The following is a 12,779-nucleotide window of genomic DNA, read 5'->3' as shown; positions in this document are numbered from 1 at the left end:
TATTCGATTCACGTGACGATCATGTTCTTTTTAGTTTTCTCAAAAAATTGTTAACAGTTAATACCGGGGATACATAAGAGGGAATAACTAGGGAGGAATATAATAATAATAATAATAATAATAATAATAATAATAATAATAATAATAATAACAATAACAACAATAATAATAATAATAATAATAATAATAACAATAATAATAATAATAATAATAATAATAATAATAATAATAATAATAATAAAACTTCATTCATTTGCATTTCATTCAAATATTCAAATTCAGGAGAAGCAGAAGTTGAATTAAGTATGTGAAGTCTCTCTCCATCCAACAGCTACATAGCAATGGATTGATGTTAATTAGAACTACAACTCCCATGAATCGTTTCACTCGGCAGCACTTCCGCAAACGACCAGCGTTTTGGCGTAGAATGATAGAGCACTCCTCTACCGCTGACGACATGGCTGTGAAAGCGATTTTGTTTGATTTGGACAACACGCTCATTGAAACGAGTCGAGCAGGTGAAGTGGCGCTAAAAAAGGTAATAAAATAAAGAAATTATTCGCCTAGAATTTAAGTTATTTCCGTCAGCTAATTACAGTCGGTTTTTGTAAATTTTACATGGAAGTGCGTAGACTAGTGACGTCTTTCAGTCAACCCAATGATACATTTATTTTACTGTCTTCAGTTCGGGGCTCTTTATTGTCTATTTTAACTAACTGAGTGGCTGTTATGGACGTTTGCGCTGCTGTTGCTGCCTAGTTTTCACTTTTATTGTCCGATTGGCAGGACCGCATACGGAGTCCGGAAGGGGCCACTATTCAGCTAATCACTAAACAGGCAGGGGCTCCGTTTGTCCTTCTTTCTAAAACTTTCGGATTGGCTAATCCTTGCAAACCAAAGTTTTGAACAGCTAGTGGATGGGTGTGCTCACAGACAGAGCAGTGCGTCTGAGATGACCATCCCCGACACTCACACTGTACAAGAGAATAAAGAAAGGGAGATTAGAAAAAAAAAAGTTGTTTTATATATATCTTTTTTGCTACAACAATTCCAAATGCCACTAAAGCATGGAAAAATCAGAAAAAAAAGCACATAATACATGTGAGGAACTAAAATCCTGTCGCACCTCAAAATTGCTTGTTTAGAGTACGAGAATACTAAAGCCCCTACAACCACCTAAATAAATGCCCTTCTTTGTATCTTTGGTTGTTCTTCAGCCACAGATGACTATTTTTATTTTTATTTTTTGCATTTGCATAAAATGAAAAAAGGATTTTGGAGGCTAACATCTTGTGGTGAATTTCTGAATTTCATACAGACCAGTGAATTTTTGAAGACCACGCTGGGCCTTGATGACAGCACCGTCTGCACCATTTGTGACAAGTTCAAGCAGAAGCTGTTCCATGAGAATTTTGACTGCTCAGCTGGTCAAACCATAGATGATGTCCGTGCGCATCACTGGGAGGAAAGCATCAAGGAGACTGTAGGGAATTGCTCTACGCCTTCTTTGCCAGCTCAGTGTTATAACATGTGGAAAAGCAGTCGTCTGGAGCTTCTCACTCTTTCTCCTCAAGTATGCAACCTCCTGAAACAGCTGCGCAGCAGATACAAGCTGCTGCTGCTGACCAACGGCGTAGCCCAGACCCAGAGAGAGAAAGTGGCGACGGCTGGATGTGAGGAGTTCTTTGATGCCATTGTGATCGCAGGAGAACACAAAGAGCAGAAACCATTCCCCTCCATCTTCAGGTTGTGTTTCAGCATGCTGGAGGTAGAGGCTCTGGACTGTGTGATGGTGGGAGATTCTCTGGACACAGACATTCAGGGGGGCTTGAATGCCGGAGTTCGGGCCACAGTTTGGATTAATAGTGCAGGGGGGGGCGCGTCAGAGAAGCCAGACTACACTATCACTACTGTTCTGGAATTACCAGATATTCTGGCACAGCTGCAATAAGAACAACTGGTGAAGAGTGAATGAGTTTTACTTGAGATGTTGTGGGAATTTTTACCTATTGATATAATTGATTTAGATATGACTACTCCTATTAGTTTTCCAGTGTTCAACGAGGTGCATTTTAATTTGAGGTTTCTGGTTGGGATTTTAGACACCGTAATTTTGAACATAGAGTCTGTAAGAAAATGTGTGTTGAAGCTTCACTATTATACACATGAGGCAGTCAAAGTAATTGCATTTAGTTAAAAACTCGAGTACAGTTAAGATACTTGTACGAGATTATTAAGCATGTTTTTGACATTGGCACTGTTGGGTTCAAGGCATTTCAGACTGATGCCCTATTGTAATCACGTTAAATTTTTCCATAGCACATGCATTTCTGTATTCAATTCAGTAATCACATTAGTTATAATTTATTCTTCAGTTACACAAAGTTACCTGCATGATGAAATAAAAACACGTGTATATAATCAGCTAATTTCAGCTTGTGTGCTGGGAGGAGTTAAATGGACTGAACTAAAGTGCTTTTATAAAACTTGCCTCATTCACCCATTCATACGAGCACTGTTTTTCTATGCCTTACCTATGTAAGTGCTTTCTATCTAACATTCACAGTGTCATACACCGATGGATTGGCAACTTGGGGTTAGTATCTTGCCCAAGGCGTGCAGACTGGAGCAGATGGGGACTGAATCACCAGCCGTCCTATTACTAGGTTACCTGCTCTTTAGACTTTTGAAAATTGGAGAATATGGACATTATTTTTGTTTTATTGCACAAAAGTACAAGAGTGTACAGGTAAAGTGCAAACTGTGTCCAGGACAGAAACAACTGCATCATACTGCTAAGACAACATCGTCTCATTGCGAGCATCAGCACATACAGCACGCCCACACAAACTAGCATTCAGGAAGCCAAGCAGATGTTAAAGCTGAGCAGCCAAAGCCTGCTCTTTAGTAGGTAACAAAGGCAGTAATGAGCAGTCAGCATTGTATCCTCCATTTCTACAGTAGAATCACAGTGCTGACCCATTCAAAGTCTTTTTGTTTAAACTTTGCTCTGCAGTCACACTTAAAACTAAAATAAGAGAATATTTATGTCCTCAATAGGCTGGGATTTGTGGGAGTGCAGCCTAAGGCTTGATTTAGACTTCTGCTTTGTAGAGCCTACGACATAAACTACGCAAGCGGCTGTCTTCATTGCTAGCGTTTATACTTGTGCCGGCGCAGTATGTGTTAATTACCATGTGGTTATGTTTTACATGCTGTATCAGTCAAGACACTGGGCCTTCTTTTCCTCCTGCATCCAGGTCTTCATTGTGGTGATTCCAATAGTTTGAGTAATCTCCCTCCAGGAATTTCCTGACATTTGCTAGTCCTTATATTGACGCTATTATTATTTGTCCATAATACTGAGACGATTATTCTCTTACTAATAAATCCAAAAACCTCAACAAAGCAGTAGCTGGAAATGCACAAGAGGAAATGACGTACTGAACTGGTCGACAGTGTTTGTCGACTACTTTGAGCAAACGTGTATTTACAGGTTACACCAGTTCAATTCAATTCAATTCAATTTTATTTATATAGCGCCAAATCACAACAAAAGTCGCCTCAAGGCGCTTCATAGATACAGAGAAAAACCCAACAATCATATGACCCCCTATGAGCAAGCACTTTGGCGACAGTGGGAAGGAAAAACTCCCTTTTAACAGGAAGAAACCTCCGGCAGAACCAGGCTCAGGGAGGGGCGGCCATCTGCTGCGACCGGTTGGGGTGAGAGAAGGAAGACAGGATAAAGACATGCTGTGGAAGAGAGACAGAGGTTAATAACAGATATGATTCAATGCAGAGAGGTCTATTAATACATAGTGAGTGAGAAAGGTGACTGGAAAGGAAAAACTCAATGCATCATGGGAATCCCCCGGCAGCCTACATCTATTGCAGCATAACAAAGGGAGGATTCAGGGTCACCTGGTCCAGCCCTAACTATATGCTTTAGAAAAAAGGAAAGTTTTAAGCCAGTGACCAGTGGTCACAGCATTCTCACTGAAGCATAAATCCCGGTAAGGTTTATATAAGAGGCTGCTAATGTATTTAATATCATGAGTGGTATAACAAATTACTTTCTCCAGTGAGTAATGTAACGCATTAATTAAAAAAAAAAAAAAAAGTAATGATCCCAGCACTGTAGGCAACTCACCTTTCACCCAGAGCTGCTCACCCCTCCCTCTTTTCCATTGTTGTGATGAAATAGTTTTAGACAGTTTTAATTTATTCTTATTTAATCAAGCTTGAAACAGTTTTGTTTGAAGAAAATACGATTTTGTGGGAAACGGGCTCAGTGCCTTTACTTCATCCTGATCACTTTTACACTAATTTACTGTTAGTAGCACCTCAGTAAAGTATTAAGCACACACTTTCCCCAAGGGGACATTTTCAGGACACTTTATATTTCCAGTGCATTTTGTGGTCATGTGTGAAATTTTAGTCCAATGTGGCACTTTTAATATTTCATAATTTCTCTTAATGGATCTGAGTAGTCTTGACTTCTACTGTAGCAATGACAAATTAACCTGATACTGAACATTTTTATTCATCGCAGAAGATTGTCAACCCGTGCATCCCATCATACACTGATACTTGGTCATGTTTTTGGGGCTAATAAAACTTTTCATGGACATCATGTTATGCGTTTATCGTCTTCTGTTGGCACGCATGATTTGAGCAGCTTTATTGAGACCCGTCTGAACAAAGTGTGCAGGGTTGGCGCTTTAAGGCATGAATCTTTACATCCTATAAAATTCACTTGACTTCTAATTTGACTTTGATGTTCATTGCAGCAAGCTCAGCTACAAAGTAGCGGAAGACATAAGGAACAGACACCGAGTCAACAGAGTCACTTTTGCCACACAGGGTGCAGACAGTCTTACGGTGGCGCATGGATGACCAGTAGGGCGGCGGTTTCTCCAACAAAGGGGAGAGAAGGCTGCCACAGTCAACGCACACCTGAGCCACTGAGCGGTCTGAGCAGTTGAAGAGGCGATCGTGAAGTAAGAATGAAGAGCCGTGAGCCAGCAGGGCGTCTCGCTCCATCTCCCCGAAACGGATGCCTCCCTGCACGTTCCTTCCTCCTACGGGCTGGTTGGTCACTTTGTCTCGTGCTCCTGTCGTCCTAACTTGGAACTTGTCGGAGACCATGTGACGTAGCCGCTGGTAGTAGACCACGCCGATGAAGATGTCTGCCTCTAGCTCCTGACCGCTCAGTCCGCTGTACAGCCGCTCCGTACCGTAGTAGTTGTAGCCGCCCGCCCGAAGCAGCTCGCCAAAGTAATCGAGCGCCGAGTTCTCCTCGGAAAAGGTGAAGGGTGTGGCGTCGTGGCCGAGGCCGTGCAGGGCGCCCGACTTGCCGGCCATGCTCTCGATGAGCATCCCAATTGTCATACGGGAGGGGAAGCCGTGGGGGTTGAACAGGATATCCGGAGTCATGCCGCTCTCGGTGAAGGGCATGTCCTCCGTCGGCCACAGGCGGCTCAGGATGCCCTTCTGTCCGTGGCGGCTGGCAAACTTGTCACCGATGGTGGGATTTCGGGGCATTCGTACAGTGATGCACACGCGCTTGAAGCGGCCTGAGCCGCCGTCATTACTGCAGACCTTTATGTTGTCAACAATACAGGCCTCCTGACTCCTGCAAACAGAGAAGAGAAACCATAAAATGTGAATAACAGAGGTATTTTACAACTGAGCTGATGAAAAATGATCACACTGCTACAAAAATGTTATCGCGTACTTGTAGTAGGAGATAAAGGTCTGCCCAGTGTTGAGGTTGATGTAGCTGTAGAAAGGGTCTCCATACTGAAGCACCGATCCGATGAAGGGCAGTCCATCAGCGTCTAGTTTTTCTTTCACTTTGGGGTCGCCTGGCTTGGTTCCAAACACCACGCCGTCTTCTCCCTTCACCTTCTCTGCCAGGTCCACCAGCTCCGTCTTGTAGATACTTCCATGGGCAAAGCCTCTCTCCCATGACGACTTGTTCACAATCTGATGAAAACAACATGTGTCAAGAGTTCAACCCTATCCCGATTAAAAATAGAGAACAGTTTCATTTAACTCACCATGGCATCTTCCATGTCGTAGCCTGTGTAGGATATGACGGCCACGATGGCGTTGGTGCCGCTGGGGTAGTTGTCGAGGCCGTAGTGGTCGTACATATAAGGCCTGACTAGTGGGCTCTGTGGGGTCTGGAGCCGGTACAGCTTGTTATCAGAGCGATCCATGAAAGAGTGTAGCGGGAAGCCCATAGTCTGCTTACCTGAAATAAGGGGAATGAGCACAGTGGTTCATGGAAAATGTAGGTTTGCTCAAAACTGTCAAAGAAAAGATTCAAATAACCTACCCATCTGACACTGGTACATGTTCCTGGGACTCTGGTTGTGGTCAGAGTATGGGATGAAGTTTGCCACCACACTGAGCATACTGTGAGGGAAGAGCTCCTGGTGTGTGGTTACTCTTGGTTCAATCTCATTCTCCAAGATTCCGACATTGATGTAAAGCTGCAGGCAAAGGAGAAAAGGTGCTCGGACTAAAACGGTGCTCTTACAGCTACAAAAAAACCCTCCACTTTTAACACATTACCTGTTCAAAGGTGCCAATCAACTCTTGCTTGCCAAAAGCCAAGTTCTGTACAGGCCGCACCATGCGACAAGGTGTTGTGAAGAGGAACAGGCCTGGATATAAGCTGGCCTTGCCTGTTTTGGGAACCAGGACAATCTCTGTCCAGGGAGGAATCTTCTTCTCTCTTAACACCTGGAGGTATAAGTTTTAAAGATCAGTTTTCTGCACAGTATACACAGGTGACACCAAGCAGGAGTTAGTATACCGTGAACCTGCAACTAGGGCTGCCACGATTAGTCGACTAGTCACGATTATGTCGACTATTAAAATCGTCGACGACTAATTTAATAGTCGACGCATCGTTTGAAGCTTTGTAAGATCACAAAGGACGCAGGAATGAGTAGTAGGATTTAAGGGTGTAATAACGGACTGAAACAGAAGATGGCAGCACTGCATGTACAAGGATGCCAGCTGCCGTTAAACCCCGAAGAAGAAGAAGCTGTGTCCCAGAATTCATAGTGCAGCTGTCAACAATGGCGGCAGCTAGTTAGTTTTAACTTTACTCTTATTATTCTTTCTGGGTCACAAAATAAACCTTTAACATATTTTCAGGCGAGAATGTAGCTGTGTAAACCTCAAATATCTGCTCAGTTTATCAAGACACCACATATTTTCAAAAGCTCTCCGACGTTTTCGGAGACGTCTGTTACCCACTAGCTCGTTAGCTAGGCGGGGGCAAGGCTAACTAGAGCCGTGAGAACACCGGACTCCCGGCAAATCGTTTTCAAACCCACCACTGTCTTTCGCTAGTCAGGTTAAACATATATATAAGTCACTTAGATAACTTAAAATGTTATTGTTTGGCTTTCTTTAGTATTTTATTTGTTCCTGAGTAAATCGGTTTGGCTAAGATTAAAGTTATAGTTTTTGCACAGCTAAATAAACTTCAAGCAGACAGCTGATCATCAGAAGTGTGAGACGCTGGTGTCCTGTTATATTTTAGAAAGCAAGGAGTTTATTAAACTTCACCGAAACAATCTGCAAATTTCATTAAAAATTAATAAACTACCATCTTGTCTTTATTTTTAGTTAGCACAAACACTTCAAGCTGTAAGCTAATGATAGTTATATAAGACCAGATGCTGCTGGTGCAATAAGCTGTACGTCCAATGGATGATGATCTGATTAGTCGACTAATCGCAAAAATAATCGGTGACTAGTCGACTATCAAAATAATCGTTTGTGGCAGCCCTACCTGCAACAGACAGTGCACAAGTGAAGTGAAGAAGAGAGTGTAGGCAGGGTAGAGTGGATGGAGACCAGTGTCAGAGGTGATAGCAACAAGAGCAAAAGGGATTTAAGTAGGTAGCAAGACCTGCTCTGATGAACTGACAAAAAGAGGTGGAGCTTATGTTATCATAGCTTTTCATTGGGAGAGACCAGGATGGAGGCAATAAGAAATTAATATAAACGAAGAGAGGCAAAGCTGAGATGGTTTGGATGTGCAGAGGAGGGACAGTGGATATACCGGACAAAGGATGTTGAAGATAAAGCTGCCAGGCAGGAGAAAAAGAGCAAGAAAAGATTCATGGATGGACATGCAGAGGGCCGATGTGACAGGGGAGGATGCTAGGGATGGAGGCAGATGATCCACTGTGGTGCAGCTAAAGGGAGCAGCTAACAGAAGACAATACCTTGAACCTGCGCAGTGATTCAACCACAACTGGAGCCAAGTCAGCCTCCACCCAGCCAACAACAGCACCGTCCAGGACCACAGGGTAGCAGTCTGCAAAGGCCCGACCAGGAGTTCCATCCACTGGAGTGACACCTAAACGAGCAGATACAGCAAACGCATTTCAACCCAGTGCCACGTGCAGAGACTTTACCTGGCCAGGCCTACGAAGTATATCAATGACTGCCTGAGTTAATCTTTTATTTCAGCATTACTTTAATGACGTTTCCCCACAGGCAGGTCACTGTTATTGGAATACCTTACAAAAAGTATTATTTAACAATTGATTCATGAAAGTATTGCTATGTCTCTCATTTGCAAGCACACGCGCCGACCTCTCCTCCCTAATTGTCACAAATCTATAGAGTCTAGTTCTGTGGTAGACAATGGACTAGCTTTTGGTCCTGGGTAAGATTGTACAACAACTGCCTGAAGTCAGTCCTCACCAAGCGAACAGAGCAGAGCAGGCAGTGACGTGGTGGACAAGGTCAATGCCACAATTTCACAGCTGGCTGTCATGTGGTTCATGAGTCCGCAAGGCTCGCCGTCTGGAGTGTGGACAGGACACAGGAAGCCCCAGGACTCGGGCAGCAGCTTACGCACAGAGGTGGTCCTCATCTTAGCGAACGCTGCTCCTCTGTGCACGCAGCGGAAGTGAGACAGGTAGCGAATGAAGTTGAGCTTGTCAGCTACAACGCACAGCCCGGTGTTCTGCAGCATGCCCAGACCTGTGGGAGGAGGGAGCACATTTTTAGATGAATGAATGAATGTTTTAGTGAATTTTCAAAGCTGGCCATGTATTAGTCTTGGACAGGACCTGTCTTAGACTGGAGGTTTCCAGTGGCCAGCAGATATTCAAATGGTCTGGTCAAGTCAGTTCCCATGTTGAGCATCTTTATCATCATTTCAGAGCTCCATCCTCCGGTCACTTTGCTGCCTCTCTTGTCAAAGGACAGCTTCACAGACACCAGCCATGCAGTCAGTCTCTCCTGCGAAAACGTTTGAGTGGTTAAATCACACAACTGAAGGCTTAAGTGGAAGAAGACACTTTGTGTGAGCACTGTGGAAAGTGTTGGGAAGGTTACTTTTAAAATGTATTCCACTACAGATTACAGAATACATGCCCCAAAATGTATTTTGTAAGGTATTCCGTTACGTTACTCAATGACAGTAACGTATTCCAAATACTTTGGATTAGTTAATATATTATCATGCTTTTTACAACTACATGAATGTACTACTGCTGTGTGATTTATTACTATTACTGAAGGCTACTCGCCATAATGGCTTTCCACCGGCGTGGAAATACCAAAAGAGAGCACAGTCTAACATATGAATCAGGAAAAGACCGCCGTGTAATCCATTTATTTCAACAAAGTAACTGTATTCTGAATACCACCTTTTTAAACGGTAACTGTAATAGAATACAGTTATTTTAAATACATAATGCCGGTACAGTGGTCCCTCGTTTACTGCGGGAGTTATGTCCCAAAAATAACCCGCGATAGGTGAAATCCGCAAAGTAGCCAACTTTATTTTTTACAATTACTATAGATGTTTTAAGGCTGTAAAACCCCTTACTACACACTTTATACACTTTTCGCAGACAGGCACAACACTTTTCTCTCTTAAACGCTCTCAAAGTTCAAACCTTCGTAGAAAAATAAGTCCAGTATTACAAAATGAAGGCAAAGGCACCCGCGGTTGCCTTTGACGGTGCAAAACGCCTCGTCGACATTGTGTTTGTTGGGGAGAAAAGTTACAAACATACAGTACAGCACACTGCTAGCGATCAAAGATTTACGTAAATTTAACAAGCTGAACGCATTCTGTACTGTAAAGGAGACACGGCACGAGATTGACTGACAATGGTCTACAGCCAATCAGGATGCAGAACACAATGTGCTGGAAAAACAAAACAAAAAAAACATGAAAAATTGCACCAAAAAAATCCGCGAAACAGCGAGGACGTGAAAGGTTACAGTGAGGGACCACTGTACATGTATTCCATTACTACCCAACACTGACTGTGGACATGGAGCAGTCAGGTAAAAAGACAAGAAGTAGTCCACAGAAAAGAAACATGAATGTAGTGAAGGAGGACATGCAGAGGGCTGCTGTGAAAGATGTTAGCAATCGGGTGAGATGGAGGCAAATGATCTGCCTAAGAGGAGCAGCTGAAATGCTACTACAGTCCTGCTCAGCAAAGGAGAAAGGACAAAGACAAAAAAAACTAAGAAAAATATTGAAGATTCTTGCCTTCAGAAACATGAGGTAGAGCTGACCAGGAGTGAGCACTTCCTGGCACACGATACTGTCGGGGTTTTCTTCCATGCACTCCTGCTTGGCAAAAGTGAAGAGCTTCCTCGTCATCAGACAGAGCAAGTAGAACTTCTCCACGTCTGACCTCAGGTGGATGCAGATACACTCACTGATCAAAACAGAGTAAGCCCCTTTTTTTAAATAAACATACCACCAAACATAAAGCAGAACGGGTGTCAACCGTATCCATCCCCAGAACTTACTTTAACAGGAAGTTGGCACACTGTTCATTTGTGTACCACTCAGGGAGGTTCATCTTAACCCTGAAGCGCTCTCCGAGGTAATTGAGCACCTTGCTGCGGGTGGTGCAGTTCTCCTCCATGACGATGCGCAGCATCTCGGACACACAGGTCTTGTAGAAAGAATTGTCCTCGCGGCCTTTGATCAGCTCCTGGTAGATCTGGAAGTCTGTGAAGTCCACCAGAGCCTGAGGAACATGAGAGCAAATGAGCACACAATGAGCCTAAAGGATTTTTATCATTAACTGTTCTGTAATGAAAGCTGCAGGCTTGCTCACCTTTAATGCAAAGCCTAGTGGGAGGAAGAAGAGCTCTTTCTGGTAGATGAAGTTCAGCATCACAGTTCCATTTTCCAGATAATGCAGGTTCATGTTGATGGCTGTGTGCTCCTCCCTCACGCAACGCATAGAAATACCTGAGTGAAGAAAAAGCTGGTGAAAACATGCAGGCGTGGACTCATTGCTGCACTGTTTTCTTTAGAAGTAATACTTACCGTACTGAGTGTAACCCTGACCCCTGTTCTTCCACTTGGGTCTTGACATGGCGATAGGATAGTTCCTCCTTGGCATTATCAGCATGCGGATAACCTTCTCAATTCCATTCACAATGAAATAACCTCCCATTTCCTGTCAAAGTTGATGCTGGTATTATAGGACAATATTTAAACCCATCCTGGCTCAGTTTAAAAGTACAGTTGCCATATCCTACCTCGGCTTCTTCGTGATGCTCTACAAGCTCTTTGGGGGACATGCCATGCAGGTTACACAGCTTGGACTTCACCATGATGGGCACATGACCCAGAGACTGCTTGATGATGCCTTTGGGAACTCCATTGATCGACCAGCTGACGTCTGCCTGAAATGAGTCAACACTCACCCAGTCAACATGGATTATTTTAAAACGTTGCTGTGGGAATATAAACACGACTCAGGCTTACCACTATTTTCCCTTTGTACGAGCATCTTCTTCCCCGGCACTCTGCTGGGAACACCTTCATTTCCTTGCAGATGTTCCCTTTGGCAACCACTGGGTTTTGGATGGCAGCTTCAACGAAACCAAGGCTGATCCGTTCATTTTTGAACATGAACTCTAAGGGGGGGATGGACTGGGAAAGGTGACGGAAAAGTGAGAAACGTAAGAAAGGCAAAGATTATGGGAAGCAACTGCAAGAGGGATGTTCACAGCAGGTTGAGCAGCTTTCAGAGAAAATACTGCTGGAAATGATACCAGCAGCTAGTCGACCAGCAGGAAACCAAATTCTTCACTCACTCATTTCATCGTTGTTATGGTGGCTTTCACTGGCCTACAGTAACTCACTGCATATCACTGCACTGCGTGCTCAAGACAAGCTTACACAACTCCGAGTCACACAGTGTACGCTATTAATCGTAGTTTTAACTAGTTGGGGTTAATCGCTGGTCTTAATGAAGTGATTCATCACATTGTTGAGAACTTTGAAGAAACATTTGCTGACCTGCACAACGCGGTTGAGTCCGTCTGTGACTGCCTGGTCAAACGACTCGATGTGAGCTTTGGTCAGATCCTGAATGGCAGCATGCTGGGTGTCCTTCATGTGGCCAAAGCTTCCATCTGTCAGATTTTTCAGACTCGGACCTTTGGGAAGATCACTCCACTTACTTGAAAAATCCATGCTTGCGCTTGTTTACCACATGTGCATGGTTGACACAGGAAGCACATGCCCTACACAGGAAGAGAAGCGTTTTCTTCTTCGCTTAAGTTTTTTGGGTTTGAACCCAGAGTGGCCCCTGCTTCTGATCTTCATTTCTAGTCATGTAGAGGAATGTGCCATATTCATTCTATTTGGCTAATGTTTCCTCACTTTTAAGAGATTTCTGTTTGATAGCCCATAAAGCCCTGCTACATCTTAAATAGCAGACAAAATTATTGTAATGTAATAAAAG

General features: G+C 43.5%; 2 protein-coding genes across 2 annotated transcripts; one reads left to right on the top strand and one right to left on the bottom strand.

The window, feature by feature from the left end:
* Positions 1-402: 402 nt before the first annotated feature.
* nanp (N-acetylneuraminic acid phosphatase) lies at positions 403-2,424 on the top strand. The gene is made up of 2 exons (XM_085478310.1): positions 403-538; positions 1,319-2,424. Exons 1-2 carry the CDS (start codon positions 428-430, stop codon positions 1,949-1,951), a joined length of 744 nt encoding a protein of 247 aa, XP_085334436.1. The 5' UTR covers positions 403-427; the 3' UTR covers positions 1,952-2,424.
* A 1,843-nt stretch (positions 2,425-4,267) lies between these two features.
* polr1b (RNA polymerase I subunit B) lies at positions 4,268-12,575 on the bottom strand. The gene is made up of 15 exons (XM_085478309.1): positions 12,332-12,575; positions 11,795-11,962; positions 11,566-11,712; positions 11,351-11,483; positions 11,136-11,272; positions 10,822-11,045; positions 10,556-10,727; positions 9,114-9,285; positions 8,743-9,024; positions 8,259-8,392; positions 6,586-6,756; positions 6,347-6,503; positions 6,066-6,262; positions 5,741-5,991; positions 4,268-5,638 (listed from the first exon to the last, which is right to left on the bottom strand). The coding sequence occupies exons 1-15, from the start codon at positions 12,506-12,508 to the stop codon at positions 4,756-4,758; spliced, it is 3,405 nt and encodes a 1,134-aa protein (XP_085334435.1). The 5' UTR covers positions 12,509-12,575; the 3' UTR covers positions 4,268-4,755.
* Between the last annotated feature and the right edge of the window lie 204 nt (positions 12,576-12,779).

The sequence above is a fragment of the Copadichromis virginalis genome, linkage group LG13 (assembly GCF_057382275.1).
Source record: "Copadichromis virginalis isolate Kocher_CV1m ecotype Utaka linkage group LG13, C_Virginalis_male_GT1.1, whole genome shotgun sequence".
NCBI lineage: Eukaryota > Metazoa > Chordata > Actinopteri > Cichliformes > Cichlidae > Copadichromis > Copadichromis virginalis.
This window is presented reverse-complemented; position numbering and strand designations above follow the sequence as displayed.

Coding starts and splice junctions, on each gene's coding strand:
- polr1b (XM_085478309.1), bottom strand. CDS start 12,508: ATGGATTTTTCAAGTAAGTGGAGTGATCTTCCCAAAGGTCCGAGTCTG. Junction 11,963..12,331: donor GACTCAACCGCGTTGTGCAG/GTCAGCAAATGT, acceptor CACCTTTCCCAG/TCCATCCCCCCCTTAGAGTT. Junction 9,025..9,113: donor AAACCTCCAGTCTAAGACAG/GTCCTGTCCAAG, acceptor CTCCTCCCACAG/GTCTGGGCATGCTGCAGAAC.
- nanp (XM_085478310.1), top strand. CDS start 428: ATGATAGAGCACTCCTCTACCGCTGACGACATGGCTGTGAAAGCGATT. Junction 539..1,318: donor GTGAAGTGGCGCTAAAAAAG/GTAATAAAATAA, acceptor AATTTCATACAG/ACCAGTGAATTTTTGAAGAC.